General features: G+C 42.0%; 1 protein-coding gene and 1 long non-coding RNA gene across 3 annotated transcripts; both read left to right on the top strand.

The window, feature by feature from the left end:
• Nucleotides 1–67: 67 nt before the first annotated feature.
• On the top strand, nucleotides 68–26,666 carry LOC146513595 (BTB/POZ domain-containing protein 10-like). Of its 2 annotated transcripts, none has more exons than XM_085169174.1 (8): nucleotides 68–248; nucleotides 12,755–12,996; nucleotides 13,083–13,386; nucleotides 14,776–14,878; nucleotides 17,784–17,904; nucleotides 21,067–21,264; nucleotides 21,592–21,702; nucleotides 24,890–26,666. In XM_085169174.1, exons 2-8 carry the CDS (start codon nucleotides 12,816–12,818, stop codon nucleotides 25,345–25,347), a joined length of 1,476 nt encoding a protein of 491 aa, XP_085025300.1. In that variant the 5' UTR covers nucleotides 68–248; nucleotides 12,755–12,815; the 3' UTR covers nucleotides 25,348–26,666. The 2 variants fall into 2 exon arrangements, with proteins under 2 accessions (XP_085025300.1, XP_085025299.1); XM_085169173.1 differs by lacking the exon at nucleotides 68–248 and adding an exon at nucleotides 257–5,074.
• Nucleotides 5,081–10,643, top strand: LOC146513596 (uncharacterized). Its single transcript, XR_014875475.1, has 2 exons — nucleotides 5,081–8,083; nucleotides 8,228–10,643. It is a non-coding gene; the product is annotated as an uncharacterized LOC146513596 (long non-coding RNA).
• Nucleotides 26,667–27,343: the final 677 nt, after the last annotated feature.

A 27,343-nucleotide genomic window follows, 5' to 3' on the forward strand; every position in this document is an offset into this window, starting at 1 on the left:
TTGTTGTAATTCTTATTATGTGCACTGTGCGCCTGTGCCAGCAAGCTGAACTGTTTTCTCGCGATATTCCACGCGAACTCCGCTCACCCAAACCAAAACAAAGAGTCCTCAAGCTAACAGTAGTTTGTCTACAGGGGGTTTTCTTACAGAAACACTCGTCTTTTTCAGCCTCTCCAATCTTCGGTTAAGGGTGCAGCGGGCTGTTTAAGCAACTGTCACGACTACAAATCGGAATGTAACGCAAAAAGGTAACGGGGAGCTTTTTTAACTCTTTTTTCTGCTAGGAGTTAGCTCCTAGCAGTCAGGAGATGCTGTAAGCGCTAACTTAATAGGCTAACCTGGTTTCTTATAATTTTATCAGGTTACGCAGCTCAACTAAAGTTAACCAACTTAATTTGATATTAACTCAACTCTTTGCTGAGCTGGAGCTACACTTTGTGTTTAGTGTAGTTCTGTTACGTGTCAAAACTCTGTAGTGGGTGGTTGTTTGTAGTTGCTGTAAAATAAGAAGCTGATGTGATAATTCACCATTATGTGATATGAAAGCAGGGTACATTGCAATCCATATGGACAGACAGGTGATGTGATGGTTAATCCCAGCTTGAGTGAGTGAATATTTGTGAAATAGTTTGATGGCTCCACTACTTCTGGATCCATAAATTTATTACTGAGCTGGGAGTTGACCTTTGCAAAAACAGCTAATTTTCCCGTAGATGAGGAGGCGGTAGTGCTGTTGTTAATGCAAGGAAGGCTGTCTGTATTGATTTTTGCTGTTGTCCAGATCTTTGTGGAATGGTCTTATCAGTGCATGATGGTGAGAGTTATTAGAAGTGCGCTTTGAAGCTTATCCTGGAGGTTAATGAACTGTGTCTTGTTGCCGTGACAGCAGAATAGGATGCTAAGGATAGGGGTGAGATCTTGTTGCAGGCTAAAACCTTTATGGATTAGCTGGATTAGCACTGCTCCAAAAAATTAAGGGAACACTGGATCATCACAGTATAACACAAAGTCAGCTCATGGATCACATAAATCATTGTGAAACTATTTAACCTGCTTTAGTGCAGATGAAAGTGACAACAGGTCAAACAGGAGAGGCAACAACAAGACAACCCCTGTAAAAGGGAATAGCCACAGACCTTTGCTCCCTTCTTATCTTTCCTGACTGTTTTTTTTTTCTCGAGTTTTGATTTTTGCTAGTGTCCTTGTCAGTGCTAAGACCGTGAGAGTATACCTAGGTATACTGATGAAACGGTCGACATAAAAATTTAACACGGTGTCAAACACAAACATGCATCATCATCCGTTCAGTCTCATATGTACCGATTTGTGTGCATGTAGACTGAATTTAGTATTTACGCCCACATTTGGAGGATGCAGGAATTAATTATTTTGTTGCTCATATCAGAGAACACAGTTCAGCTAAGACCGGTGATTTTTAAATAAAATGTAGTTAATTTTATCAATTGACATTACAGACAACTTGGTTTGGGGTTTGTCGGTAAGTGTCCAGGACTAGGTTTCAAAAAGATTTCTCCTGACCACTACTCATGCGAGGGCCTTCAGCTGGGTCCGAATTTTCTCCAGGACACATGTCAGATTGACTACTTTTTCTTTTCAAATATTTATCTATTGCTATTACACACTGCGTCGTCTCACAGCATCACTATTATGTAATTAGTGTTGATGTTTCTGTGATCTTGCACTTTTCCAGCTTGAAAGCTGCTGAGAGACAACAAGGTTTTGTCCCCCTTTGCTACTCATGTCAATGCAGCAGTAACTCTTAGAGAGACCAGGGTCTTGTCTTTGTTTGAATGGTGTCCGTAGGTGAGTATGTGGAAGTAGTTAAAGTTGAAAGATGTGTAAGTTGAATGAAGATTTGAAGATTCTCCCACTGAAATACATTATAAATTTCTGTTGAATAAAGTTTAATAATTTAAAACATATAAAACACAGGCTAGAGTCAAATGTCAAGCATATATATTCCACCCCTGTAACATTCTCAGCTTTGTAATTCTTTGTCAATATTCTTGATATTTATAATTGAGCAATTTTTATATATTAGTACTATTTCTTAAATTTGTAAACTCTTGTATTATTTAAATAGTTTAGTCTGTTACTGTTACTGTCTCGGAGCAACTGTAACCCACATAATTTCCGTAGGGATTAATAAAGTATTCTGATTCGGATTTATTTAGAGCAGGTAGTTGTACTGCCCTCTAGTGGAAGAGAATGTAATTGTTCTGCCCCTTACTCACGCCGATCGCTTAGAGCAGCGGTCCCCAACCCCAGCCCGTGAGAGTTGAGGCTCGGGTGTGAAATGAATGGTTTCCGGGTTTTATCGGTTTTTATCATTTTTTTTAAAAATAGTTTTTATCGTTAACTCGCTTTCCCTGGGTCTTTTCCCGTGTGTTATGAATAAATCTTTTTTGGGGGGTACCGGTACTGGTTTTATTTTGTTGTATTTATCCGCGACACCTTAAAGGCCGGTCCATGAAAATATTGTCGGACATAAACCGGTCCGTGGCGCAAAAAAGGTTGGAGACCGCTGTTATAGAGTACTAATCAGGTGGAACCAGATAACCTTCCACTGCACGCCTGATCATTTCTCACTGCACACCTATGTGCCGCTGCACAGTGGTTGAGAAACACTGCTTTAAAACTCAGCTTTCTTGGTTGCGATGGTGACGTGTTGAACTTTCTGCACAAAATATCTGCTGACTCACAGAACAAACGTGGCAAGTTGTGTTCACAAACATGAGCAAATAATTTTAAGTAGTGCAGCTGGCAAGTCCATGTACAAGGACTGGAAACATTCCTCAGACTTTGATAAATGTTGTCATATCATACACTCTAGGGAGCTTGGAAAGAAAAGCGAATGGACTTCTTTATGTTTTTTAAAGACTTAGATTACCATGACCTGGGTGACTCTTTACAGACATGTCATATTTACAGTTGTTGCAGATTTGTCAGTTGTGCTTCACTGACCATGGAGGCCATTTGTGTGCAGTGAACTCACTGTCATGTTTAAGAAACTCCTTTGATGAATTTCATGAAAATGGTCAGCAACAGTACTCAGGTAAGCTGTGGTATTTTAACAATACACAGGACTATGGTCCCCAAAGTGTGCCAAGAAAATATCCCAGCAGAGGCCTGATCCACTGATACAAGGCAGATTGGATCCATGCTTTAATTTTGTTTACGTCAAATTTTGACTATGCTGCTCAAATCCTGCAGCAAAAATTAAACCTCAGTTTGCTGTCTTAGCTGACAGGAGTGGCACACATTGTGGTCCTCTACCACTCTATCCCATCTGCTTTAAGGTTTGATGTGTTGTGCATTCAGAGATGTTTTTTAGCATACCTGGGCTGTAATGAGTGGTTATTTGAATTACTGTTGAAAGTTTCTATTTTTCAGTCCATTCTCTGTTAAACCTGGAGATGGTTGGGTGAAAAAATCCCAGTAGATCAACAGCTTTTGAAATACTCAGACCAGCCCGTCTGGCACTGATAACCTCTAAATCAACACCAACAAAGTCTTAATCACCTTTCTTACCATACTCATTCAAGTTTACCTGTTTTTTTTACCATGTCTACACGTGATTGGATGATTAGATGTTTGTGTTAACGAGCAGCTAAACAGGTGTACCAAATGAAATGGCCAGTGAGTGTATGTTTTCTTGACATTTCCTCAACTCAAATATTATCTGACCACCGTGTTAAGAATATTTAAAAAGGCTATGCAAGACTCAAAAAATTGTTGCCAGGTTGCTGAGAGTTCAAGAGTTACGAATTGGGTATAAAGAATTTAGCATTTGTAGTATGCAGCACTTAAGTAGGTGTAATGCCTTAGACATCTAGCTGAAGATAGAAGTAGGCTGTGTTGAACAGTCAGTGCCCATGAAATGCAAGATTAAAAAAAATGTATGTGTAAAATGTAGTAATAATTACAAAAGTAGCTCCAAGTCTTAGTGATCCTATCTAAAGAGATGTTTAACCCATTTACAACGCACAATAAACAAGTTTTCCCCCACAGGAAATATATTAGGCAAAAAGAAATGGAGGAATAAGAGATAAAAAGACAACAATAAATAAGCAAAATACAAGAATATCCAGTTATAAAACGCCTGGGGACTAAACTTACCAAATTAAGAAACAAAGCGAGGAGATAAAATATATTGCTTTCGGATGCAAGTCCAGGGTTTCTGCTGTTTCCGTAGTAATTCAGCACAGTGAGAGAGATTCTGCTAATGATATTGTTATCCAGGAATTCATCCTGTTTGTTCTTCAGTCACTTCAAACTGGAAGTTGTTGAAGGCAAAGAAAAAGAAAAAGGGAAAAATGCGTATTAATGCATTTTTATTTCATGCGAAGGGTTAAGTATAAAAGAGGCTGTGTTATCTCTGCATTTCATCTTCATCAAACTAGGATCCAGAGCCTATGAAATTTGAAGAATTAATCTCATTTGCGGTTTTTCAAATATATTTATGAGGAATGGGAAACTGGAGGATTTCCATTTTATTAGATAATATCACAGTTTTGAAAATAATTTTTAAAGTTCAGTAACCTTCTGGATAAGCCAGGGTAAATTTTCTTTACGATAAAATGTCAAACAAACAAATCGTTATAATTGTTGTGCGCAAAGAAAGAACGACTTAAAAGCAAACCAAACAACAACAAAAAAATACACGGAGCCCTGAGAAGTGGCAACTTACGAGGATCACGTGAAGGCAGCACCGCTCTGATTCAGCGAAGCACGCGGCCATTCACAGTTTAAGGTCCCTCCGGTGACTCCGAATGACTAGCCCGAGCGAGTCTTCCCCCCCTCGCCATCCAGACACGCTAAACGCTTTTGGTGGATTTTTATTTGTGTTTTTATTTTTTAAACCAGCTAGTTAAGTCTGGCCCGAGTGTGTGCGTGTGAAACGATGCTGATGAAGTTGGAAAGTAATGAGCGAGGATGCTGAAGCTGCCGGCAAGCCCGCTTTGTTCGGAGGAGCGCAAGGCTTTTGTGCCGCTGTCATCCCGCAGCTCGTTCCCTGCTGCTTTGTCTTCACTTGGCCCTCTGATAACGAGCGGTAGGTGCACGTCGGCTTTCAAAGCACCGAGGCTTTTCAGCTCTGTCATTGTGTTACATGTGTTAGTGCTCTGCTCTCGGTATGCCTCCCTGTCATGAAAAGAATTATAATAGTGGTCCAAAAAGGAAGAGCAGTGACAAGAGGTTTATCCTTGATGGGACTCTGTGGTACTCAGGGAGTGTGTGATGATATAATGATATTTATGGTAGTCTCACATCCACTCATCCTGGGCAAGGGGTGGCATTTATATCCTTGTTATGAATGGTAATTCCCATTTTTATGCCTTTTTAATTAATTGTCCTTTTGTTGGATTTATTTTGTACAGGGCAGCTTCCCTGCCTTCGCCCATCAGTAGTGTCAGCTGCCCCTAAATAATAGATTGGACCCTCACCACTTGGGGCTCTCACCTCATGCTTTTAATAGACTGCCAGGACGCCATGCATCGTTGCCTGTCTTACTGTGTCTTAGATGGGTTGCTGACTTGCATTAAAACTGCACACACAGAACCAATGTACCTCTTGAGATGAATAAGAAAGTAGAAATGGTGGTATAGGAGGGGGGAGGGAGGGGTGTCCAGTAGCAGGAAATTAGACAAGTGAAATGTTAGCCCCGTCTGTGTGAAATCGTGGCTTCTGTAGACTTGCATTGCCATGTGAAAGATGAGAGGATCTGCCTGCCCTGAGTGAAGTATTGCCTTCTCAGTTCCTTTGTTCCCTCCACTCTGCTGGTGTGGCTGCTGGCTGGCAGCCTGTTTGGCTGCAAGACCCGCTTTTATTCTTAATTTCCCATTTCGGCCAAGCATTAGAATCCCATTGGACATTCATGCTGTGTCAGGCACTGGTGTAAATACATATATTACGTAATCAGCCACATCTTGCCAGAACTCTTAACTGTGGTGTTTTTGAAAAGGAGACTTCATTATTAATGAGCGTGTCATGAGTCGAGGTATGCTGTGTCGGATGACGGGCCGGGCTGCTGCTCTCTGTATGAATAATGGTGTTTTTCACATTTCAGGAACGGTCAGTGCCCGCTTTGTGTGTGCGCTTGTCGTACAGTTCACCTGAAGACACTGAACCTGAAGCAGACATTGGTGTTTTTGTGTGTGTGTCTGCACCCGTTTCTCCTTTTGCTCAGCTACTACGGTGACCCTTCCCTTCAAGGACACTGGCGGAGTCTGCAGCTCTGTATTAATACGGAAATGATTATTCATTTTTGTTTCCACTTTGATGTCTGAGAGGTTATCCTGCTTGAGAAGTTAACTATCTCCATGTGCATGGCTTTAAAAAAATGTTTTTATTTTAGACACGCTAAATTTGTAGAAATTTGTGTGCAAACAGTTGAGCTTTTTGCTTCACAAGACTGATGAGTTGCCGTCAGGTAAAATGAATAAATGACCTTGAATCGCTGTAGAGGCAATTCATTGCTGCATTGCTTTTGCGGAGAATTCTTTTTTTTAAATTTATCAGTTTGCTTGTCTTCTACATTATGGTCTACCCTCCCGCTGACCCAGCCAGACAGTTAACCAATTAACCACTAAATCAGTCTGTCAGCCAGCCGGTCAACCCGTCTGACCAGCAGCAGCAAGCCGGCTGTCCGGCACGCTGAGATCTCAGCTGGCATCCAGGGAGCCTTTTCTAATTACCAGCCTTTGAGGCTCTGCCAAAACATGCAAAACCTGTTTAGTGGGCATGGTGCAGGGAAATAAAGTTCAGTTCTGCTGTGTTATTGAACAGCTTACTTAACCCTTGGTTCTAGAATAAACCCCAGTGATTTTCCTCACTTAGCGTCTTGTTAAAAACACAAAGTGCTGTCATTATTTGAATTATCCTAGATGTATATAAAACCATCCAAAGGGCGACAGTACTTGGAGCGTGCAGTCCTCCACTCTGGGCTGATGACAAATCCTTGGTGGCACTCCCGAGTTATAGTTATAGAGTTGCTATATCTAACAGTCTGGGGTATACAAAGTATCCAGAAATGCCACAGTGCACTTTTTAAAGGTTGTTATTTTAGGTGGAAAGGAAACGAGGCAAGAGACGTTACTATTCACAGCTTTCCTGTGGAGAAAACGTCCAAAAGATGGATTTCTCTCCTGGTGCATTCACTCGACTAAAAGAGCTCACACCACAAATGCTGTTGTTTGTTTTGTTTTACGCAAAGACTAAAACCAAATAAAGCACAGATATTGAAGTACTGCTGCCTGTGACCATAAATCAAAACTATTGTAATGTAAAGTTTGGATGGGTTTTAATAGCAAAAATACTGTTGATATTTGGTGACTACTGTACATTTATTCCAAAATTCGCTTTCTTTTTCCTTTTTTTGTGCTTTACTGCCACCTTTTCATGGTTGTAGTGTGTTATGTCATATCAAGGGTGAAAAAATGTCCCCACAAACAATTTCATTTAAGAATAATGATTATTTGAATGATCAAACACATTCACATCCTAAATAAAAGTCTTCCATATTGTGGCAGTGGATGCTAGTTACAATAAGTAGACACTCTCACCTCTTCTCTGTTATCATCTTTATTTTGATGTACAGTTTGAGTGATGCCCTAAATGTTGTCCTCCTCGATGATCAAGTTCAAATTGAAAAGACTGAACAGAAGACATGTTAGAAATCCAGACCAGACGCTTTTTAGTGTATGTTAATGTAACAACTTGTGTTGTCATTGTCAGAGTTGAAGCCACTTTTACAGGACCTTGTCTTTTTTATGGAAGAAGTCAGCCTGTTTCTTCCATTTTATGTGTCTCTGATGATATCGCCTCCAGTAGACGGTCATCATCATATTTCATAGCGACTCCTCTCGGGAGACCCAGCTCTCTTCATTACTGAGACCTGGATTTGTTTCTGCCTTATAAGCTCAGCGCTATTGATCAAAGAGCCGGCTGTACTGTCGCAGTGGATCTATAATGGGTGCATTCATCAACACATCTAACAGAGTTATCAATCAGTAATAACTAAATAATGATTTAATTATCAGAACCTTTGGTAGTGCAGTACTGTGTAAAGCGGTTTTCGTAACAGGTGACATGTGGCTTCTTGTTTTTTGTTTTCCACCTCCGAAAATAAAATTGAGCAGCATCAGGTAGCTAATTATAGATTAATTGTTAAAATTATTGTCAAGTAAAACTTGACACATTATAAGAGTTTAGTAACTGTTTGGTTACATTTTTGTACACTTCAGTGATTTGTCAACCTTTAGGTTCTGGACTGTTAATAGGCTAAAGACATTCATGTATTTTATTGTCCTTTTTCAAGTTTTCTTTCAAACAAATAAATAATTGAGTCAGATTAATCAATACTGTCATTAACCGTTTGGTACAGACCTGTGTTGATAGTAAATGCAGTGATATAATTATCACACAGCTATCCAAGCAGATTTTATGTTCCCTGTTCATGACTTCAGTGTACTGCACCTTTATTCTGTTTAAGCTCATTTTAGCTCCATCTTTTTATTTTGGGAATCTCCTAAGGCAGCTTTGTATGATTCACAGTTCAAACTAATCCATATTTGTTGATCCTGGGTTAAAATTAACAGAATGTACTGACGGCGTCTGAATTTTAGTATTTTTTGGGGAAGAATGTGGAGAAAATTGATGTTCACATCTCTAAGATCTGGTTGAAGGGGACATGTTAAGCTAGTGTCCAGCTCATATAGTAGCTTTGCATGATTAACAGTTCAAAATAATAAAGTGAGAAATCTCTGCTCTGTGACATCGCAAAGATTCACGAGCAGATAAAATGTCTGAAACAGTGTTTAGAACAATCTGGACCTGAGCTTTGGGCTCCTGGGGATTGTTTTGTACCTACGGTGATCTTTTTGAAACTTTGTCAGTGTTTAATATGAGCACCTATATATGTAAAAGTATAGATAATGCTTTACATTTGGTATTTGTCATGTAGTTTAACATGACTGAAGATCCGTTTTTGCAAGTATTTCTCTTTCAGTCTTAAAACAAAGAAAGCCTGAAGCCAATAATGGAAGCGAGTTGCTTTTCGCTTGAGTGTGCGTGCCTGCTTCAGCATTTCTCGAGTGCATTAATGCACGCAGGAGCTTGTGTGTTTAACTCCTTTCTGAAATGGAGGGCAGATATTGTAAGAGCTCTCTCAGGGCTGCTTGTCTGTCTCTGGAAAAAAACACTCAAGGAAGCATCGCTCACTCCGAAGCAAGGTGGAGCGGTCGTTACCTATCTGTCAAAAATCTGTGAAAAACCAGCTCGTGGAGCAAACAAACAATCGAGACGATTTCTCTTTGTTGTCCTGTAGCCGAGTGAGTTCGGCTCACTCAGATTGTTTCACATGGATACACCCTCTAATTGATGCTGATGTAGTGTGTGCCTGTAGCTGGAGGCTGAGGTCGGTGGTGCTCACGGTTTGGTGCAGTTGTGTTTCTGCAGCACTTAGGGCCTGTTGGGGTTCACGCGAGTTGACTGCAGACTTTTCTTGTCCCGCGGCTCGGCGTGTAAAAAACGACTCTGTTGCTCCTCGAGCGATTTCTGCACAACAGTGTGAACAAGTCTGGAGAGGATGCAGTCGACGCACAGAGCAATGTGCCTCGCCGCTCCATGAAGTCACGCATCAGTACTTTGGGTTTCTGTGCGATCATTAGTGCCGTCCCACTTGGACTCGAAGCTTTGAGCACATCAAACCTGAATGGCTGCTTTGAATGAGTTTCTAAAGTGATGCTTTAAATATAAAAACCTTTATGGAGTTGCTCGATTATCTACTCGCTGTTCAGCTCCACGAAGTATAAGACGATGAGAAGCTGTCAGATATTAAGTGTTTTTCTAGAGCTACGGACACAGTTAACGAAACGCTTATTATATGTATATATATGGGATAAACGTTTTAGAGATTGGTATGCTTTAAAGTTTTGCGACCTAATAATTAATACCAAATCTTCTTTTATTTTCCGTTTTGCTCTAATGAAATGATGCTAGTTGCTCTAAATATTAAGGGATAAATGAGAAGGGCAGATGAAGGTCATCATTGCAGCAGACAAACAAACTAATGCAATTTCTGACTTGTATTGATTCCACTCTTAATTTATGAGAACCTACGGAGCCCCACAGGGGACATGGGAGAAAAAAATTAAGACGGACTTTTTGCGAGATCTCGCAAAACAAACTCTGGATCTATCTTTTCTGGCAAGAATTTTGTGTTTTTGTTGTTTCCTTTATCTTTTCTGAGTTCTGTCTTTGTTACGAGAAAATATTGTTTGGTTTCTTTTAGAGATGGCACGATACCACTTTTTTATGTCCGATACCGATATCATATCGGATATCTGCTGATACCGATATGAATCCGATATAGTGTGTTTTTTAATCAATAAAACGTTTTTTTAATATCTTGCTGCATTTTGTATAAGTTTATACTCAAGTTTAAATAAATAACAACACTAAAGCTATTCTGTTTTACCTGTATGTAAAAAATACACTGCGCCCAAAATATTTCATAGTTCAGCAACACTGATCAATCTAATAAACGTAAACCTGCTCCATCCTCCCTATTCTGGTATTTTAAAGAGTACTTAGCAGAAATATCAAGCAACCTAACTAATAGGGATGCAAACTCCCAGCAAAAAAAAAAATAGGGAACCACCCCCCACCCTCCAGCTCATGATGCTTAATCGATGTAATCAAATTTAATTTGATGCAGGGGGAAAAATGCACAGAAATAAATTATTTTTCAAGAATAATTAAATAGATTCAACATATTTCTTCAACAGAATTGCAGACTGCACAGATGGTATCTTCCCAAAGGAAAAAGTAGTATAGCTTACTAGGGTATATTAGACTTAACAGTTACTATATACAGTAATGGACTTCTATATATTTTACATCAGATTAAAACTTTGGGTGTAAGAGTCAGATAATTATTTATTAAAAGCTACACATTTTAAATGAGAACAAGAAAGAAAAGTATGTCTTTGTTCCCCCTTTTGCCTGTTCATGCCCTATCGGCCCCCCTGGCTAAACTTTGCTAGATCCGCCCCTGCACAGTTACCAGCCGTCAGCTGCGTAGAAAAAGATCCTGGTGTAGAAAGTAATATTAAATAAATTCTAACAACAGCTTATCAAGCTTAATAGTGCTGCTGTTGTTCAGCCGCTGGTTTCCTCTTTCTGGTGCAAAGTGGGCCAAAAACAAAGAAGAGAGACGGACTCGCGACAGAAAAGCCGATCAGCTGATCATTAAGCAGTTTCACGATTGAAGTAGCAGCAGGAGAGAGAGAGCGAGAGAGAGAGAGGCAGTCGCTCCATATATCGGTTGTTAAGCTTAACGTGGGAATGCTTTACAAACATTCAGAGATGAACTTACACACTTGCTTTACTTCTCTCTGGGAAAACTTCCTCGGAGATGAAATGCTGGTTTGCTAGCAAGGCTACAAATACACACAGCGGCTCTATCACGTGATGCATACTGCTGCAACGTGCTACAGTTATGAGCCGAGTTACGCCATGTAGCAAGTTTTGTGAGGTGCTTTTTTGATATTTAATGGATCGGATTACATTTTTTATTTCTCGCCGATATCCGATCCAGTAATTTGGGTCAGTATCGGACCGATACCGATAGTAATATCGGATTGGTCCATCTCTAGTTTCTTTAAGTACCCCATGCACAGGGCAAACGAATTTTATTTGATTAATTTATTGATATTATTGGCTAAATTTCATATACATAAGTCGAAATTTTCTAACGCAAAACCATCCTTTCGGTGCTTTTTAAATGAAACCAAACAATATGTTAAAACCATACAACATTCTCAAAATCAAAAAGCTGTCAAAACCATAAACTTATGTTCCCTGTTCAATATCATGTGATTCTTTAATAGACTGTGTCTATTTTGTTTTTTTATACGAACCCCCTGACATTGTGTTTGCTATTTTGTATTTGTATATCTGTATTTTGTGCTTTGTCAATAAAGCGTATTCAAAAAAAATAATAATAATAAAAAAAAAAACTCGGGATCTCGCAAAACTTTTGCGAGATCCCGAGTTTTTTTTTTTTTTGTTTGTTTTGCGAGATCTCGCAAAAGTCCGTCTTAATTTTTTTTCTCCCATGTCCCCAGCGGGGCTCCGTAAGAACCAGTATTTGGCAGTTGCTCTCATTAAATTAAAAAACCTGTTTAATCTTTGCAATCATGGATTTCCATAAGACAGTAAAGAAATGCAGGATTATGCTGTTTTTATGTATATAAAAGCCACACAAGTGATAGAGATAAATATACGGAGCCAAACAATAATAGCCTTAATTAGTCTAAAAGTATGTGGGCATTTATTGGCTTCACCTGGAGAAGGTCGTAGGTCTTAATCTGAAACTGCCTTATATTAGAGTCAGGACTCGAGGTCTAATCTCACCTGGTTAATTAGTGAACGAGTCAGTCTTTGTGTTGATGCACTTTCTCTGTCATTTGCATGTTACTGCATTACACTATTAGCGCATAACTTGACATGTTCTGCATCCATTTCCTATTAAAAGCACTGCAGGGTTTTATGTACCTTACACAGCTGTAGCTAGTTGACCTGACCTAACTGTAGGAGGCATCAAGAGTTCTTAAAAAAACTCTGTTAATCTTCTCTGGTTTTATTCTACTGCATCCTATTACGATTTATTTTTAATAATCTAACTTTACGAGATGTGCGTCATTGTGATTTCCTCCCATCTCTTCACAAGTGAGCAGTGTGGTGTGTCAGCGTTGGACTGCAACCACCAGCAGCAGCTGGAGGTCAGGACCATGAGTCTGTATGGGGGCGGTGCCAGCGGCGGCGCGAGAGAAAGAGGAGGAGGAGCAGAACATTACCGGGAACAGCAGCGGCGGCGCTCCAGCGATCGTTCACGCGACTCCTCCCATGAGCGGGGAGAGAGCCAGTTGACGCCTTGCATCAGGAATGTTACTTCTCCCACTCGGCAGCACGGTGAGGAGGCTAAAGGTGCTTGTCGTAGATGGTAAAAGCAGGCCAAATATTCTCTGCATTAATCGTCCACATTTCTCCATCCGTAGACCGTGAACGCGGCGAAGGAGGCTCATCATCCAGGTCCTCCAGCCCACGTCCACCCAGGGTTTCTCTTCCCCATTCCCACGTAGGACACATACCTCGTTCCCTGGCTTCTCCTGGAGGTGACCACCACTCCAAAACTTTGAGCCAAGGATCCTCTGATATGATCTACATCTATGACCTGAGCAGTAAAGAAGGACATCGCAGTGGGCTGAGACTGGGAGAAAGAGTAACACTCATTGTGGACAACACACGATTTGTGGTGGATCCTGCTATTTTCACAGCTCAGCCTAACACCATGCTGGGCAGGTAATTGTCCAGACCACATCGGAGCACATTAACTTTTAAGTTTTATTTTTTTACCAACAAAAATAAGTATTGAGGTAGTCACTCTGAAAATCAGACCAAAGTTCTCTGTTAAATTATGACTGCAGAGAGATAACACAGGCCAGGTATATCATCAGCAGCTTATTTGCAAAGAAAAGCGTCTGGACTTCTTTAAGTTGCTTGAAGACGTTTCACCTCTCATCCGAGAAGCTTCTTCAGTTCTAAGGTCAAATGGTGGAGAGTCCCAGATTTAAACCTAGTGGGAGTGTCCCCCCACAGAGCAGTGTTGCCAACTCCTCAGTAAGGAAAATCGCTATTGGTTGTCCTAAAAGTCGCTAGAAGTCACTAAATGATGTCATCACCTAATTTGCATAATTGGTCATGCTAATGTAATTGTAACCTACGCTGCTGGAGAGAGAAATAACATCGTGGACGAGACATAAAGTGAACAAAAAACGTCCTAAATGCATTTAGAATTTATTTAGAACTACAAATTAAATTTATTTTAGCAATTATTGTTTTTTGTAATGTCACAATTCCAACCCTGCTCCTTTACCCGGGCTTGGACCAGCAAAAGTGACCCGAAATAGGCACTCTGGTGGAGTTACTTTGTGTGTGTGTGTTTATAAGTAGTTTTAAACCTGATCCACAAAACAGCATAAGAGTAAAAGAAGAACTGACTGCGTTACAGCACCTGCTGCTTGTTGAGAGTAAAAGCGATATGTGCTTTCACGTCTTTTTTTAGGGCGTCTGAAAACTCGCTAAATATAGCGACAAAGTCGCTAAGTTGGCAACACTGCCACAGAGGGACAAAAGGACCCCCTGATGATCCTCTAATCGCCTGAGCCAAGGTGTGAAACCGGGTGTGGGTCCCAATCAGCCAGAGTTTCGGCTGAGCTCATTGTGAAACCTGGCCCCACCTTATCATGCGAATTCCTGAGGTCAGATGACCCAGGATGTGAGTGGGCGTTAAGGCATCTGGGGAGGGATCTCAAAACTGGATTATAGATGGCAGACAGTTGGTGTCGTAAACCACCGCCTCTGTTCAAAGATGGTCGCTCACAGTGGACATAGATGGCTTCTTTCACTCCTCTTTCAAACCATAAATCTGGGACTCCCCACCATTTGACCTTAGAACTGAAGAAGCTTCTCGGATGAGAGGTGAAACGTCTTCAAGCAACTTAAAGAAGTCCAGACACTTTTCTTTACAAGCTCCTTTGACTACGATGACCTGGATGACTGAGAACCTTCACAGACATCAGCAGCTTATGCATTTTAATGAACACAAAGCATGGCAGTACAGATAGATGGTCATTTATCTGTTCAGCCGTTGTTTGCAGTCATTAAAAAAAACCTGCCGTGTATTTTCAGGATGTTCGGTTCTGGGCGGGACAACAATTTCACTCGGCCCAATGAAAAAGGAGAGTTCGAGGTGGCAGATGGTATCAGCTCCACTGTCTTCAGAGCCATCCTGGTGAGAAAGGATGTACACGGTGTCTGTGTGTTGGTCACTTTCTGTGTAATCCTCTCATTAGTGTTCGCTTCACTGTCATTTCTTTCCCTGACTTTGTCTCAGACTTTTCCATTTCCCCTTTATTAACCACAGACCCAATGAGTGTCTTCTCTTGTATTCTCTCTGTGATTATTTCGGCATATTCATTCTTTTCTGTAACCTTTCTCTCTCTTTTTCCATCCTGTGTTTGGGAACCTCTCTGAAAACGTTGGATTATTTGCATGATCTAAAAAGTTGTTAAACTCTCATTTAATATGGTTATCATAGGTCCTAAAATAAATATGTAGTTACCCACACAGGGATTGCAATTACAGAAGCAGCAAAGTACCCCAAACAAGCTGATGTTGTATCCTAAAGACACAGCGTCAGCTCTTTTTATTCTAAGAAGCACGGCTCATTGAGGAAAGTTGGGGTCGTATATCTGCTGAGAATATTTGCAGTCTCAGTAAAGTGTCTGTTTCTGGTGGGATCCTATAGTTACAGTCAGACTTTGCTTCTTTCGCATCCAGCCACATGCTGGCATATTCTAGTGGGTTGCAGAGGATAACAAGCTGATGGGAGTTTATTTAAAATCGAAGCTCTTCTTCCATCTGTTCATATGACGTGGGCTAAATAGAAGCACAGTTCAGTCATATCCACCTATCCTGGTATAGTCTTGCTAAGATTTTGGGGGCTTTTGCTGCAATTCAGCAACTCTTGCGAATGATTTATGGTCCTACATTTGTGTCCCTTTTAGAGAGGGATTGTGTGACGGAGACATTCAATCCTCCAAAATGCTAGAAGCGGGTGGCCTGACAGCAGACTTTATCCACAGGTAGACTGCTGGTTGGCTTAAAATTGACTTGAACAGTAGAGAGTAGAAGAAGAAGCAGATGAGAAGCATTAAAAATCGCCACAGTGGACATTTTCATCTGTTTTAACACTCCGCTTCACTACAAAGAATTTCTTTGTATATTATTTTAATAGTCACCACATACATGAACAAGAATATTACCATATTACTGCTTGTTCCACGTATTTTTCACACACTGCGCCTATAAGCTACCAGCACAATACCACACCATGCTCTTTAGTCCCCACACTTGCTGTCTGCTTCTTCATTCTGTAGCCCATCACCATGTAACAGGGATAACAGTTTAACACGCTCACACTCAGAGGTATTGTACTAGGTGAGTTGTAGTATCACTAAAATGTCAATTTGTGACGTCTAATACAAATTAAAGTCGAGGCATTGCAGTTAAATGTCGAGAGAGGAACTGAATGCTTCCTGCTCTTTCCTCTAACATAGATTATTACTCTTTTGTCATTTGTTATGCCCGAAGAAAGGAAGAATCACTTTAATTAAATACTGCAGAATTTAAATTGTGCCAGGTGCAGCAGAGTACTTGCAGTGAGGATGCAAAAATACATCAGCCAAGTGTCTTGTCGCGTATCAGCTGCTAACCAACTAGTAAATAAGGTGACATTTACCGGTGTCACTGTCCCTCATTTATCTGCTTTTGTCATAAAGTGTTCAAAAATAACACAATGACGAGCTGATAGGCAGGTTTTTTTTCTAATTGATGGCACAAAAGTGGTTTTTAGGTATTTATCAAGTCAGATTTTATACCCTTAAATTCTTTTCTGCTGAGAAAACTGAAGGGGAGAATTATTACAGCGTGACACGTCGACGGCCGTAATTAAAAGCAAAACTGATAAAGAAGGAGCGGTATGCACCAATTGATAACTAACCCCCAACATGAAAAAAAACCTGTCAGTATAAACTATTGCAAAAGCACTCAGCACGTCGAGAACCCACAGCCCCTCGGGGCATGCTTTGATGGGAGAAGCTGGCTTATAATGCTAATGCTGTGCGAACAAGCTGAAAACAAAGATCCCTTCTGAAAGAAACTTGGCCAGCTTTAAAAGGTGAATCTGACCCAGAGGCTGCAGGACTGTCTGGTTTGCTGGATCGTGTAAAAGCGTCTTGTAAGGCCGCGAAGGAAACTTTTATGTTAGTGGAACTTTTTACAGAGGAGAAAAAACTGCAGGTGTCACGCTGCATGTTTTTATCTGAGAGTACGACGGAAAGAGGAACTGATGTGAGATAATGTAAAGGCTGTTATGCACAGATATGAAGACAGTTGAAATGTTTGGTATGTGTTACAGCGTACTGCTGCTTCTTTTTCCTGGACTATTTACTGTCCAGCTGAAAGAGCACCCAGTGCACAGACCGCAGTGAGCATGCTTGTTCGTTAATGCTGATTTCATCTGTTCATGGCAAAATAATCATTAGCACAACAGCAGCCTGAGGAGAGGAAATATTCTGAAAATGTTCTGTGTTGTTCTCTTTGGGAGAGCATTAGTAACAACGGGCGAAGCGCTGCTCGATTGTGGTCGTGGTATAATGGATTTTTGGCAAAAGCCTGCATGTCTGTGGGAATTACACAAGGAGACATGAGGCAGAGCAGGAAATGAGATGTGCCAGAACTTTCTGTCCTGTATGCCCCGAGTGTCTCCTCTCTTTCTTTTTCTCCCCATCAGTAGAAAGTCTCCTGGGTAACAGCCACGGTGAGGGTGCACAGGGACAGACAGAGGATGGAAAGTGGGGCAGGGAGGGAGGCTGACGTCGGAAGCTTTTACTTTCATCACCCTTCACCCTTTCTCCTCTAAGCCTCTCTCTCCTCTGTGACGTTGCTTTCTACTTTCATCTCCACTCGCTCGCTCTCCATCCCTCCCCCCACTCCTCATCCTCTCTTTCGCTCTCTCTCTCAGCAGCAGCAGCATTAATAATGGCGCCTTGTTTTTTCTCCCTTGCTCATGTGCGTGCATGAACATCCACCACTCCGTCCGTTTATGCGTGCGATCGCGCCGCTGAAAATGGCAGGATTACTACAAGTCGGGGATAATCCGCTGCCCTGACGGCGTTTCCATTCCCGAGCTGAGGGAGGCATGTGACTACCTCTGTATCTCCTTCAACTACAGCACCATCAAGTGCAGAGACCTCAGTGAGTATCTAAATGGCTAGCTGTTGATTTACTGCATGCACGCTGATGTAGTTCCTCCTTCTGTCAGTGCACAGTTTGGTGAGTGTGTTGGTTTTTTACTTCTTTTGTTTTTTAATGGGGAAAAAGTACACGTCTCTGCATGTTGCATGGGTACAGGCAGTTACTTCAGGAAGAGGAAAGCAATAATTTCACACTAACAGGCTGGATATTGTTCACTGTCCTTTACTGAAGCCATCAGTTGAATGTGGAGCAGATTATGCGATTGATTTATTGAGAAAAATGAGCTGAAATAACATTGTTTGCTTAAATTTATTGCACAGCTACGTTGTAGTGGTTTGTGACAATGCTACGTGTGATGGACGTTTGTTGTTGTTGTCGTTGTGCGTGGCTGTGCCTCTTGTTTGTGTGTCTGAGTGTGTGGGAGGAGTGGCTTCAGCGCGCAGCCTGCTGCTTGCTTGCCGCTCTATGCTGAGCTCTAAGTAGGTCATGATTAGCTGTGAGATTCAGTGCTTGTTATGCAGGCACATAACAAGCCGAAGCTGGTAAAGTTAATTAATCCACAACAGGATGGGATTTTTTTTAATTCTACTTTTTAGAGTAGAAGAGAGAGAGATTTCAATTGATTGCTGTTCCAGGTAGAAACACCAGGGATGTACTGATATATCAGCTCAGTATCCGAATACCCTGTTCAGTGATACTGGCAAATAAGATTACATTTACCGATGTCACTGGCTGATATTTATCTTTTGTGTCACAGTACAGCTTACAATTATTAATTAATAAACCTTAAGTCTTAATAAACATTAAGTAAATACAACCACAGGTGAGCAACAACACATGACAAGATGATTGGTTGGCGTGAGGGGGAGGAAGAGTCAGTTATTATTAGTAACTAATGATTAAATGCAGAGTGGTGCATGAACACATGGTGAGTGAAAGGGGACACCCGATCCAGCTCTGACAGTATACTTTATCAAAAAGAAAAGTTTGGATTAAAAGTAAAGAGCCCGCAGTCTGAGAGAGACTTAATTAGTTAATTAAGAAGGTAAGCAGCAGCCAGGTGCTGCTAATCAAATGCACTTGATTAGCTGACCATCAGCAAGTGTGAGCACTTTTGAAAAGTTAGAAGTTTAAAATCATCATCAAAGATCTTAGAACAGAAACTGTTGCTGCCATGATGTCAGTGTGGGAAAGGTTATAAGGCCATTTCTAATGATTTCAAAGTCCACCGTTATACACTGAGAAAGATTATCCTCAAGTGGAAAACATTCAGGACAGTTGCAGTTCTTCTCAGGAGTTGATGCCACAGGAAATTCATCCTAAGGTCAGATGGTGCAATGCTTAGAGAAACTGCAAAAATCCCAAGAGCTCAGGCTCTACAAGCCTCAGTTAGCTTGTTAAATGTTAAATGTTAAAGTTCATGACAGTATAATAAAAAAGACTGAACAAGGAAAGGTTGTTAGGAGAAAGCCTCTCCCCTCTGAAAAGAAAAGGGCTGCACAGTTTAGATAAAGTTGCATCTGAGCAAAGCTCTTCTGGAACGATCTCCTTCGAAGCGACGACACCAAAGTTGAGACGTTCAGCATTAATGCACCGTGCCACATGTGGTGAAAATCAAACACGGCATATCAGCACAAACATCTCGTATCAACTCGCAGCACAGCGTTGGAGGTCTATGCTTTGGGCCTGTTTTGCAGCCACACTGAGGCGTATTTTAGAGTCAAATGTGAGGGCATCTGTCTGAGAGCTGCGGTGGAACCTTAAGAAAGCCGTGCATAAACAAATGCCCGCAAACCTCAATGAACTGAAGCAACATTGTAACGAAGGGTGAGCCACAATTCCTCCACAACACTCTGAGAGACTGATAAAGACATTCAATGAACGAATAAATCAAATTAGAGCAGGGCGATATGACCAAAAATATTTATCACGATATACATTTGAAAATTTGCGATAACGATATAACCGACGATATAATTGACACTAGACAAAATACTTTACAACTCCACAACTTTATTAGTGCAAAAAAAAAACATCAATGTATTTTCACTTAAACAAGCAGCTGTTTTTTTATGTGCATTAAAGTTGTATAAAAATATAAAAGTGCAAATGCAAATTCCTTTCTGACAGTTTAACCAAAATGCATTTACAGTGGGAACTGGCCGACATATCCTCAGCATAACCATGTATAATATCCACAAAACTTAAAAAGAGGTTATACACACACAATACGGTAATATTATGTTGAAGCACAGTACGTATCACTCCACGAGGCTCCGCCTACGACAGCCGTAATGCTCCGACAATCCATCAAGCAGTGCGGCTTCGTAGCTTAGCAAAGTCGTACTAAAACATTTGACAGATTTTCGAGCGTCGTGTACATAAAATCGTTTCGAGGTCAGTAAACACAACCAGAATTCATACATAAGGCACATGGGATTATAAGGGGCACTGTCGATTTTCAGAAAAATCAAAGGATTGATTTTAAGTGCGCCGTATTTTCTAAAAAACACAGTAATAACGACGGCCCGCTAGCATGCGCTACCAAAAATAGTGCTTTGTTGTGTATCTGACGGACGAAAGCTAAACCAGTTCCACCACTGAAGTTGCAGCATTTTTACAAACCACTTATGGTTCATCCGTTTCATTCAACGATCAGCTTTCGCTCTTCTCATTCTGCGTCGCCGGCATGTGCGTATGTAAACAAAGGCACTGCGCATGCGCGTTTTACCCATATTCTATCGCGATATTTCATTTTCTTATCGTTGCCGAACATAATAACGGTATTACCGTGAACGGTATGATATGGTCCAGCCCGATTTCAAATTATTCCTGCTAAAGGTTGAATCATGTGGTGCCTCCACCACCACCTAAAGCTTCTAGTCTTCTTTAGAAATAACTTCTGAACTGTTAGTCAAATTTGATTAAAAAACAACAGTTAAAAGGCTCTTCCTTATGCTTCTATTCAGGATTATCTGAGAGTCTCGACTGTTTCTATTATTAATCCAATACAGTAACAAGTTTGATACAGATAGTCGTTCATGTGGAGTAATTAAAGTCTTCTACTTGCTTTGATTGCTTATTAGAGCAAGAATCACAGCTCAGTATCGTTTCTGGCTTCTGCTTTCTGTCCACAATGACGTCTGGTCTGTTCGTCCTCAGGCGCCCTCATGCACGAGCTGTCCAACGACGGAGCCCGGCGTCAGTTTGAGTGTTACCTGGAGGAGATGGTGCTGCCGCTGATGGTGGCCAGCGCCCAGAGCGGAGAGAGGGAGTGTCACGTGGTGGTGCTGACTGACGACGATGTGGTGGACTGGGACGAAGAGTACCCACCGCAGATGGGAGAGGAGTACTCGCAGAGTAAGATTTCATAGTGAACCCTGCTGCTCCACTGATCTGGTTTGTTAGCCTCATAACTGGGTGACAGTAATCTGATTGGAGGCCGTGCTCCACTTTACAGAAACCAGGCTAAGGTGCCTCGGTGTGTGAAAGCAGGCCACAGTGGCACGAACACTTCCTGCAGCTCCCGCTTACTTTCTGTTTGTGTGGCTTTTTCTTGTTTACCTTTTAAATGTCTCAGATAGGGCAGGAAAGTCGTGCATTCGAAAAGTTGTCAATTTTGCTTCGTATTTTAATGCGCTGACTTCACATTAGTTCGATTTTGAATGTATCTCTTGTCTTCCGCAGTCATCTACAGCACCAAACTTTACCGCTTCTTCAAGTACATCGAGAACAGAGACGTGGCCAAGTCGGTGCTGAAGGACAGAGGACTGAAAAAGATCCGACTGGGAATTGAAGGTACACCACAAAGGGTTTTTTTGTTACTCATGGCTTTCAGAATAGTTTTTGTCTTCAAGTGCAGTCTGGTCCTTGAATGTCTAAAGCTGATGTAAAATATTTTGTAAAAGTAATTGCTTTCAAAGATGATGTCACAAAGAGTCCTTATCAGCTTCCTACAGACTGCTTTTTTTCATAGCCAGGCTGGCACAGACACAGCTCTGCTCAGCCTTTAGCTCCCAGTGGCAACCAGGACTAAAACCATCACAGATGTATCATCAAGTGCAGCAGCTTAGAATCATTTAGGTAATTTAACTCAATCAATGATGCGGTTCTGTTGGCTTTATCGGTTGGCGACCTCCGGCTTGCACTGGAGCGGTCGTGGCTGAGTTTGAAGCAACGGGAATGAGAATCAGCACGTCCAAGTCCGAGGCCGTGGTTCACAGCTGGAAAAGGGTGGAGTGCCCACTCCGAGTCAGGGACGAGTTACTACTGGAGTTGGAAGGAGCTGGAAGAGTTGAGGGAAGTCTAGGTTTGTCTTCTCAGGCTGCTGCTCCCACGACCCACACCTGAATAACTGATCGACGATGGATGAAAATGAATTAAGTCTGAAAAAGTTCCACCCTGACCCCCCATTTTTGTTCTGCATGATCACTTTTTTCTAATAATAATAATAATACATTTTATTTGAAAGCGCCTTTCAAAACACTCAAGGTCGCTGTACACAGTAGAATAAAAGCAACATAAAAGCAAGAAGTTTACAGAATCATAAAAGCATAAGACATAAACAAATAAAATAGGAGAGTGGAAAGGTTATGTGGGATAAGCTATAACTCTGAGCTATAGATATCTCAGGATATTCAACGTTTCAATAGTAAAACTGTACCAGTATGTCTGAGACATAAAGTCACAAACTAGGTTTGGCACGTTGGATGTTCAGTCTGCTTTGTGACAGATCGCTGGAACCCAAGGCACAAGAACAACGTAGCCCCACACGGTGCTGCGACCCTTGGAAATGTTCCCTAAATGCACTTACAGGATTCCCAGCTCATCTTCTAGTCCATAATCACATGACAGGTTCTATAAACAAACAAGTTAGCAGTGGAGTTCCTCAGGGGCCTATGATGGGCCCAGTATTTTTCACCCTATACCTGTTTCCCTTGAGTTTCAAAATAAAATAAAATTGGTGAGCTCTACAGTACTTGTCATGATGGCTTGTTATGCCTGCTCTACCTCCTGTAGTTCAGGAGGAAGTTGCTCTCCGATGCATACTTTGGAGTATAAATGTTAGCTAGTACTCCAGGAGAGTAGAAACGCGCTATGTAAGAATCACCAAGCTAAAAAAACACAACAGCAAACCTGCAGGAAAAACAGTTGTAGGTCATGGAAACAGTTTCACAGGAACAAACGGGAGCTTTCCTGCGGGCCTGCACGGGGATGTTTTTACCCACACTACACACAGTAAATGATGTTGTTTAACAGGTTGTTAAAATCTAAAAGGCTGAATCCGAGGCAAGAATTTCCACAACAACAGTAAAATGCCTGTAAATGTGGCTTTCATTACATGACCTTTAGGAAAATGTTAAATACAAGCTCTAGCTTCATGCTAAAACTCTCAGTAACACTCGCCTCTATGTGTGAAGCCAAGTAACACTTTCTTCTGGCATGTCTCAAAGCTGAAGCTTGAAAAGAATCAGGGCCACACATCCCACTGTTTTCAATTATCAGTAATTAACAATATCCAAGTTGAATTTTTTTTTTTTTGTAAAATATAGGTTAGTTTGATGCCATCAGCAGAGTCTTGTTGGTTTATTTTCCCATCATATTATATTACCGTATTTCCCGGACTACAAAGCGCACCTGAATATTAGCCGCACAAGCTAAAATCAGGGGAAAATCCTGTTTTGTACATACATTAGCCGCACCTGACTAAAAGCCGCAGGTGTTTCAATGTTGACTTAGCATATGTAAGAGAATATGCACAAAGGGAATTGTCAGGAAAGAGATGGCTGTTTGGAGACACACCCCTTTTATTAATATTTTGAAAAACAAGTTATGGGTACATATTTGCATAACTTTTTAGGTATATGTACAAGTAGCGGTAATTACAAGTACAAAACATGTACTGTGCTTCATAAATGAGTAACAAATGTAGTACATAACAATAACCTACAGCACACCAGAAAAATAGATTCGGACTACCTTTTAGGCTCAGGTGCAGTGACACGGCTTTAACGAGAAGAAAAGTCAGTCAGTCACCATCTTTCTCTTCTTCCTGCACACTAAAACCACCAAAGTCCTCTTCTCCAGTGTCGAAACGAACAGGCTCAGGATTGCTACGTCATCCACTCTCCGCTTCTTTCCTTCGTTGTCACTTTCAAAACCAAACAAATCCTCCTTGTCAGTGTCGGAGTCAGTGTCATGCAGCAGTCCAGCCTTCGAAATCCGTTGGTGATCATGGATGTTTTCACACTTTTCCACGCTGTCAGAATCCACCGGTGGAGTTGAGCATAACTTGCTTTTCGCAAGTTTATCGCCGCTCATCATCCACGCCTCCCGCTGAACGCCTAGCGCTACTTTGAAGTTTGTTTTTCGCGCTACTTGTACGGCACTATGTTGCCTGGCGGATGGACATGTGACCAACATACCACTCTTGAACCCCGATCCTTCCGCCAGGCAACGTAGTGCCGGAGAACAGCGGAACAAACAAAACAAATCCTCTTACCATATGACAAAAATCATGGACAATCCATAGAAAAGCCGCACCCTGACTAAAAGCCGCAGGGTTCAAAGCTTGTGCAAAAAGTAGCAGCTTATAGCCCGACAATTACGGTAATTCAAAGAGTGTTTGAGTCAAATGGTGAATCTTACAGAGTCATTAGTTATAGTTCAGCTGCTTAGTTCAGTTTTAAGATTTGGCTTAAAACTGAACTTTTTGATAAAACATAGTTGGGGTTGGATCGGGTGAGTCCTCGCTTAGTTACACTGCTCTAAGCTCAGACTGCTGGAGGAGGCTACCCATGATGGTTTTATACCAATAACAGTATGTCATTAACTTGTGTGCACTCGCACCTGTAGTGAGTAGTCGTTTCTCCTCATCCTCCAACCAATAGATGCTGTTAGTGCGTATCTGTCTGCAAGCTATTTTGCAACCCAGCTCCACTCGAGCTTGTTTTGTCCTGACTACACATTGTTCCTTCCTTCCCAGGATACCCGACCTACAAAGAGAAGGTGAAGCGACGACCTGGAGGCCGTCCGGAAGTCATCTACAACTACGTGCAGCGCCCCTTCATCAGGATGTCCTGGGAGAAGGAGGAAGGCAAGAGTCGGCACGTGGACTTTCAGTGCGTCAAGTCCAAGTCGACCACCAACCTGGCAGCGGCGGCCGCAGACATTCCGCAGGACCAACTGGTGGTCATGCACCCTCCCGGGCCGCAGGTGGACGAGCTGGACACTCTCCCCCAGCAGGTGGTGCTGGGGCCGGCGTCTGAGAGCAGTGCAGCCCCCCAGCCAGCACAGGCCTACGAGGGCCTGAACCAGCAGGCTCAGGACGGCTCGGGCCCGGCCGCACACAGCAACCAGCAGCAGCAGCACAGCAGCGGCAGCCAGACTCAGGCCACTTACCGCTACGAGCCGGACCCCGACATGCCGTCACCCTCTGCATGAGACGGTTTGCTACACACTCCCCCGCCCTCCACCTCTGTGTTCACACCTCCAGCAACAAGTGCTTTCACCTTCACCAACAAGGCTTCTTGCGTTCTCATCACAGCTGCACACATGTCGCCACCTAATGAAGCACACACACGTGTGATTGGCCAGCAAGCACACAAAGTTGTAGAGTTTAAGCAGCGTGTTGCTTTCAGTGTGAGCACAGACTTTTCCAGCGTCTCCTCCACCACCACCACCTCTTCCTCCTGAGTGGCAAAACACCAGTTTGCCTTGTGTTGCACCTCTGCTGCAGCTGCTTCAGTCCACGCGGCGTCCGAATGAATGAGAACTAGAAGCACATCAGCAAACCTCCCCTCCCAGCTCTGTTTACTCTTTTATTTGTCAACCAAAGGAGAGTTTAGTGGACCTTTGTGTACACGTGAGGAAAGATCTGTTTTACATGTGTGAATGCTGAGTGCTGTGTGTGTTGTAGAATACTGTACCTCACTGGGAAAGTGGATTTCAGTGCCTCTGCATATTTCTGTGGGGGGGGGGCAATAATTTGATGTGAAGATGGACTCTTTTTCTTGTGTCACAACGTTTCACACTACATACATGTGTTTACTTCAGAGGGGTGCACTACAGAGCGGGTTCAGCATTGAGTTGAGTTAGCTGATTCGACAGTAATTAAAACCTCAGTATCCCCGAGTAGATGGTAATAATGGCGGTTATAAGTTTTCTCTGTCAACACAGATTTTCTGCACGCTTCCATAAAACCAGGTGTTTGATGTGGCTTTTTACTCTTCTTCCTCACAAATCTGATCGAGTGCCAAATATGTCACTCTGAGATATTATAAAGAGGGGATAAACAGTGTGTGTGTATAAGTAATATAAATAAAACAGCAGAAGGCAACACTGCTGTGGATTAATAAGTTAGAACTCAGCATGCTCGATGTGCTGCTGTTTATTTGGACAGCTGGATATCAGCGCTATGAAACTGTGTCATGCACAGTTTGCAGAGCTGTAGCTTTACGGTGGGACTTGATGGTGTGCTCTGCAAATAGAAATGTGCCACTTGCAACAGATTTTAAACCAAAACTGAATATAATTTGCTCCGATCAGATTATATGATCATCACCTGTTAACTGAAGACTGATTTTCATTTTGCAGTGCACCCCTCTGATAAGTTAGGTCTTAGTTTAAGTCTTGTTTATTTTCTGCTCCACTCCTGAGTCTTGACCGAGGTGCTCTGAAACTCTGCACAGATCCATCATCACTGCTGCGAGCACACAGGATGTCAGAAAAGATGCTGAACACGTTTTTTGGTTTGTTTTTTTTTAAATAAATGCTATTTACAACACCTTCAAGAATCACAGTCGCTTTCTTATTTAAGCTGTTTTCTTCGTGTCTCAGAATTAATGAGGTCTTGGAAACATTCCTCAGATTTTGGTCCATGTTGACATGAAAGCATCATGCAGCTGCTGCAGATTTATACTGTCAGTTTCCTGCTCCACCACAGCCCAAAGGTGCTCTATTGGTCCGAGATCTCATCACTGATGGACTTTGGAGTAAAGAACTCTCTTTCATATTCAACAAACCAGTTTGAGACGATTTGAGCTTTGTGTGGTGACACGGTGTGTCATCCTGCTGGAAGCTACGCTGTGGTCATAAAGCAGGGGTGGGCAACTCTAGGCCTCGAGGGCCGGTGTCCCTGCAGGTTTTATATGTGTCCTTGAACCAACACAGCTGATTTAAATGGCTAAATTAACTCCTCAACGGCTGTATCCCAATTCAGGGTCTGCAGCCTTAAAGGCCGCATTTTAAGGCCGATTACGTCACCGCGACGCGACGAAGGCTGTCCCAATTCGAAGGCTGCTCGAAATGCGGCCCTCAAATGCGTCCTTCATTTCCCTGAAGTTTAAGGACGTGGCGGTGTAGACTTCGTGGCCCAACATATACCAGAATGCATAGCGCGGCGGTGGGTGTGGATAATTTTGCCGGAAAAAAAACAGCG

This window comes from Neolamprologus multifasciatus, chromosome 7, assembly GCF_963576455.1.
Source record: "Neolamprologus multifasciatus chromosome 7, fNeoMul1.2, whole genome shotgun sequence".
Taxonomy (NCBI): domain Eukaryota; kingdom Metazoa; phylum Chordata; class Actinopteri; order Cichliformes; family Cichlidae; genus Neolamprologus; species Neolamprologus multifasciatus.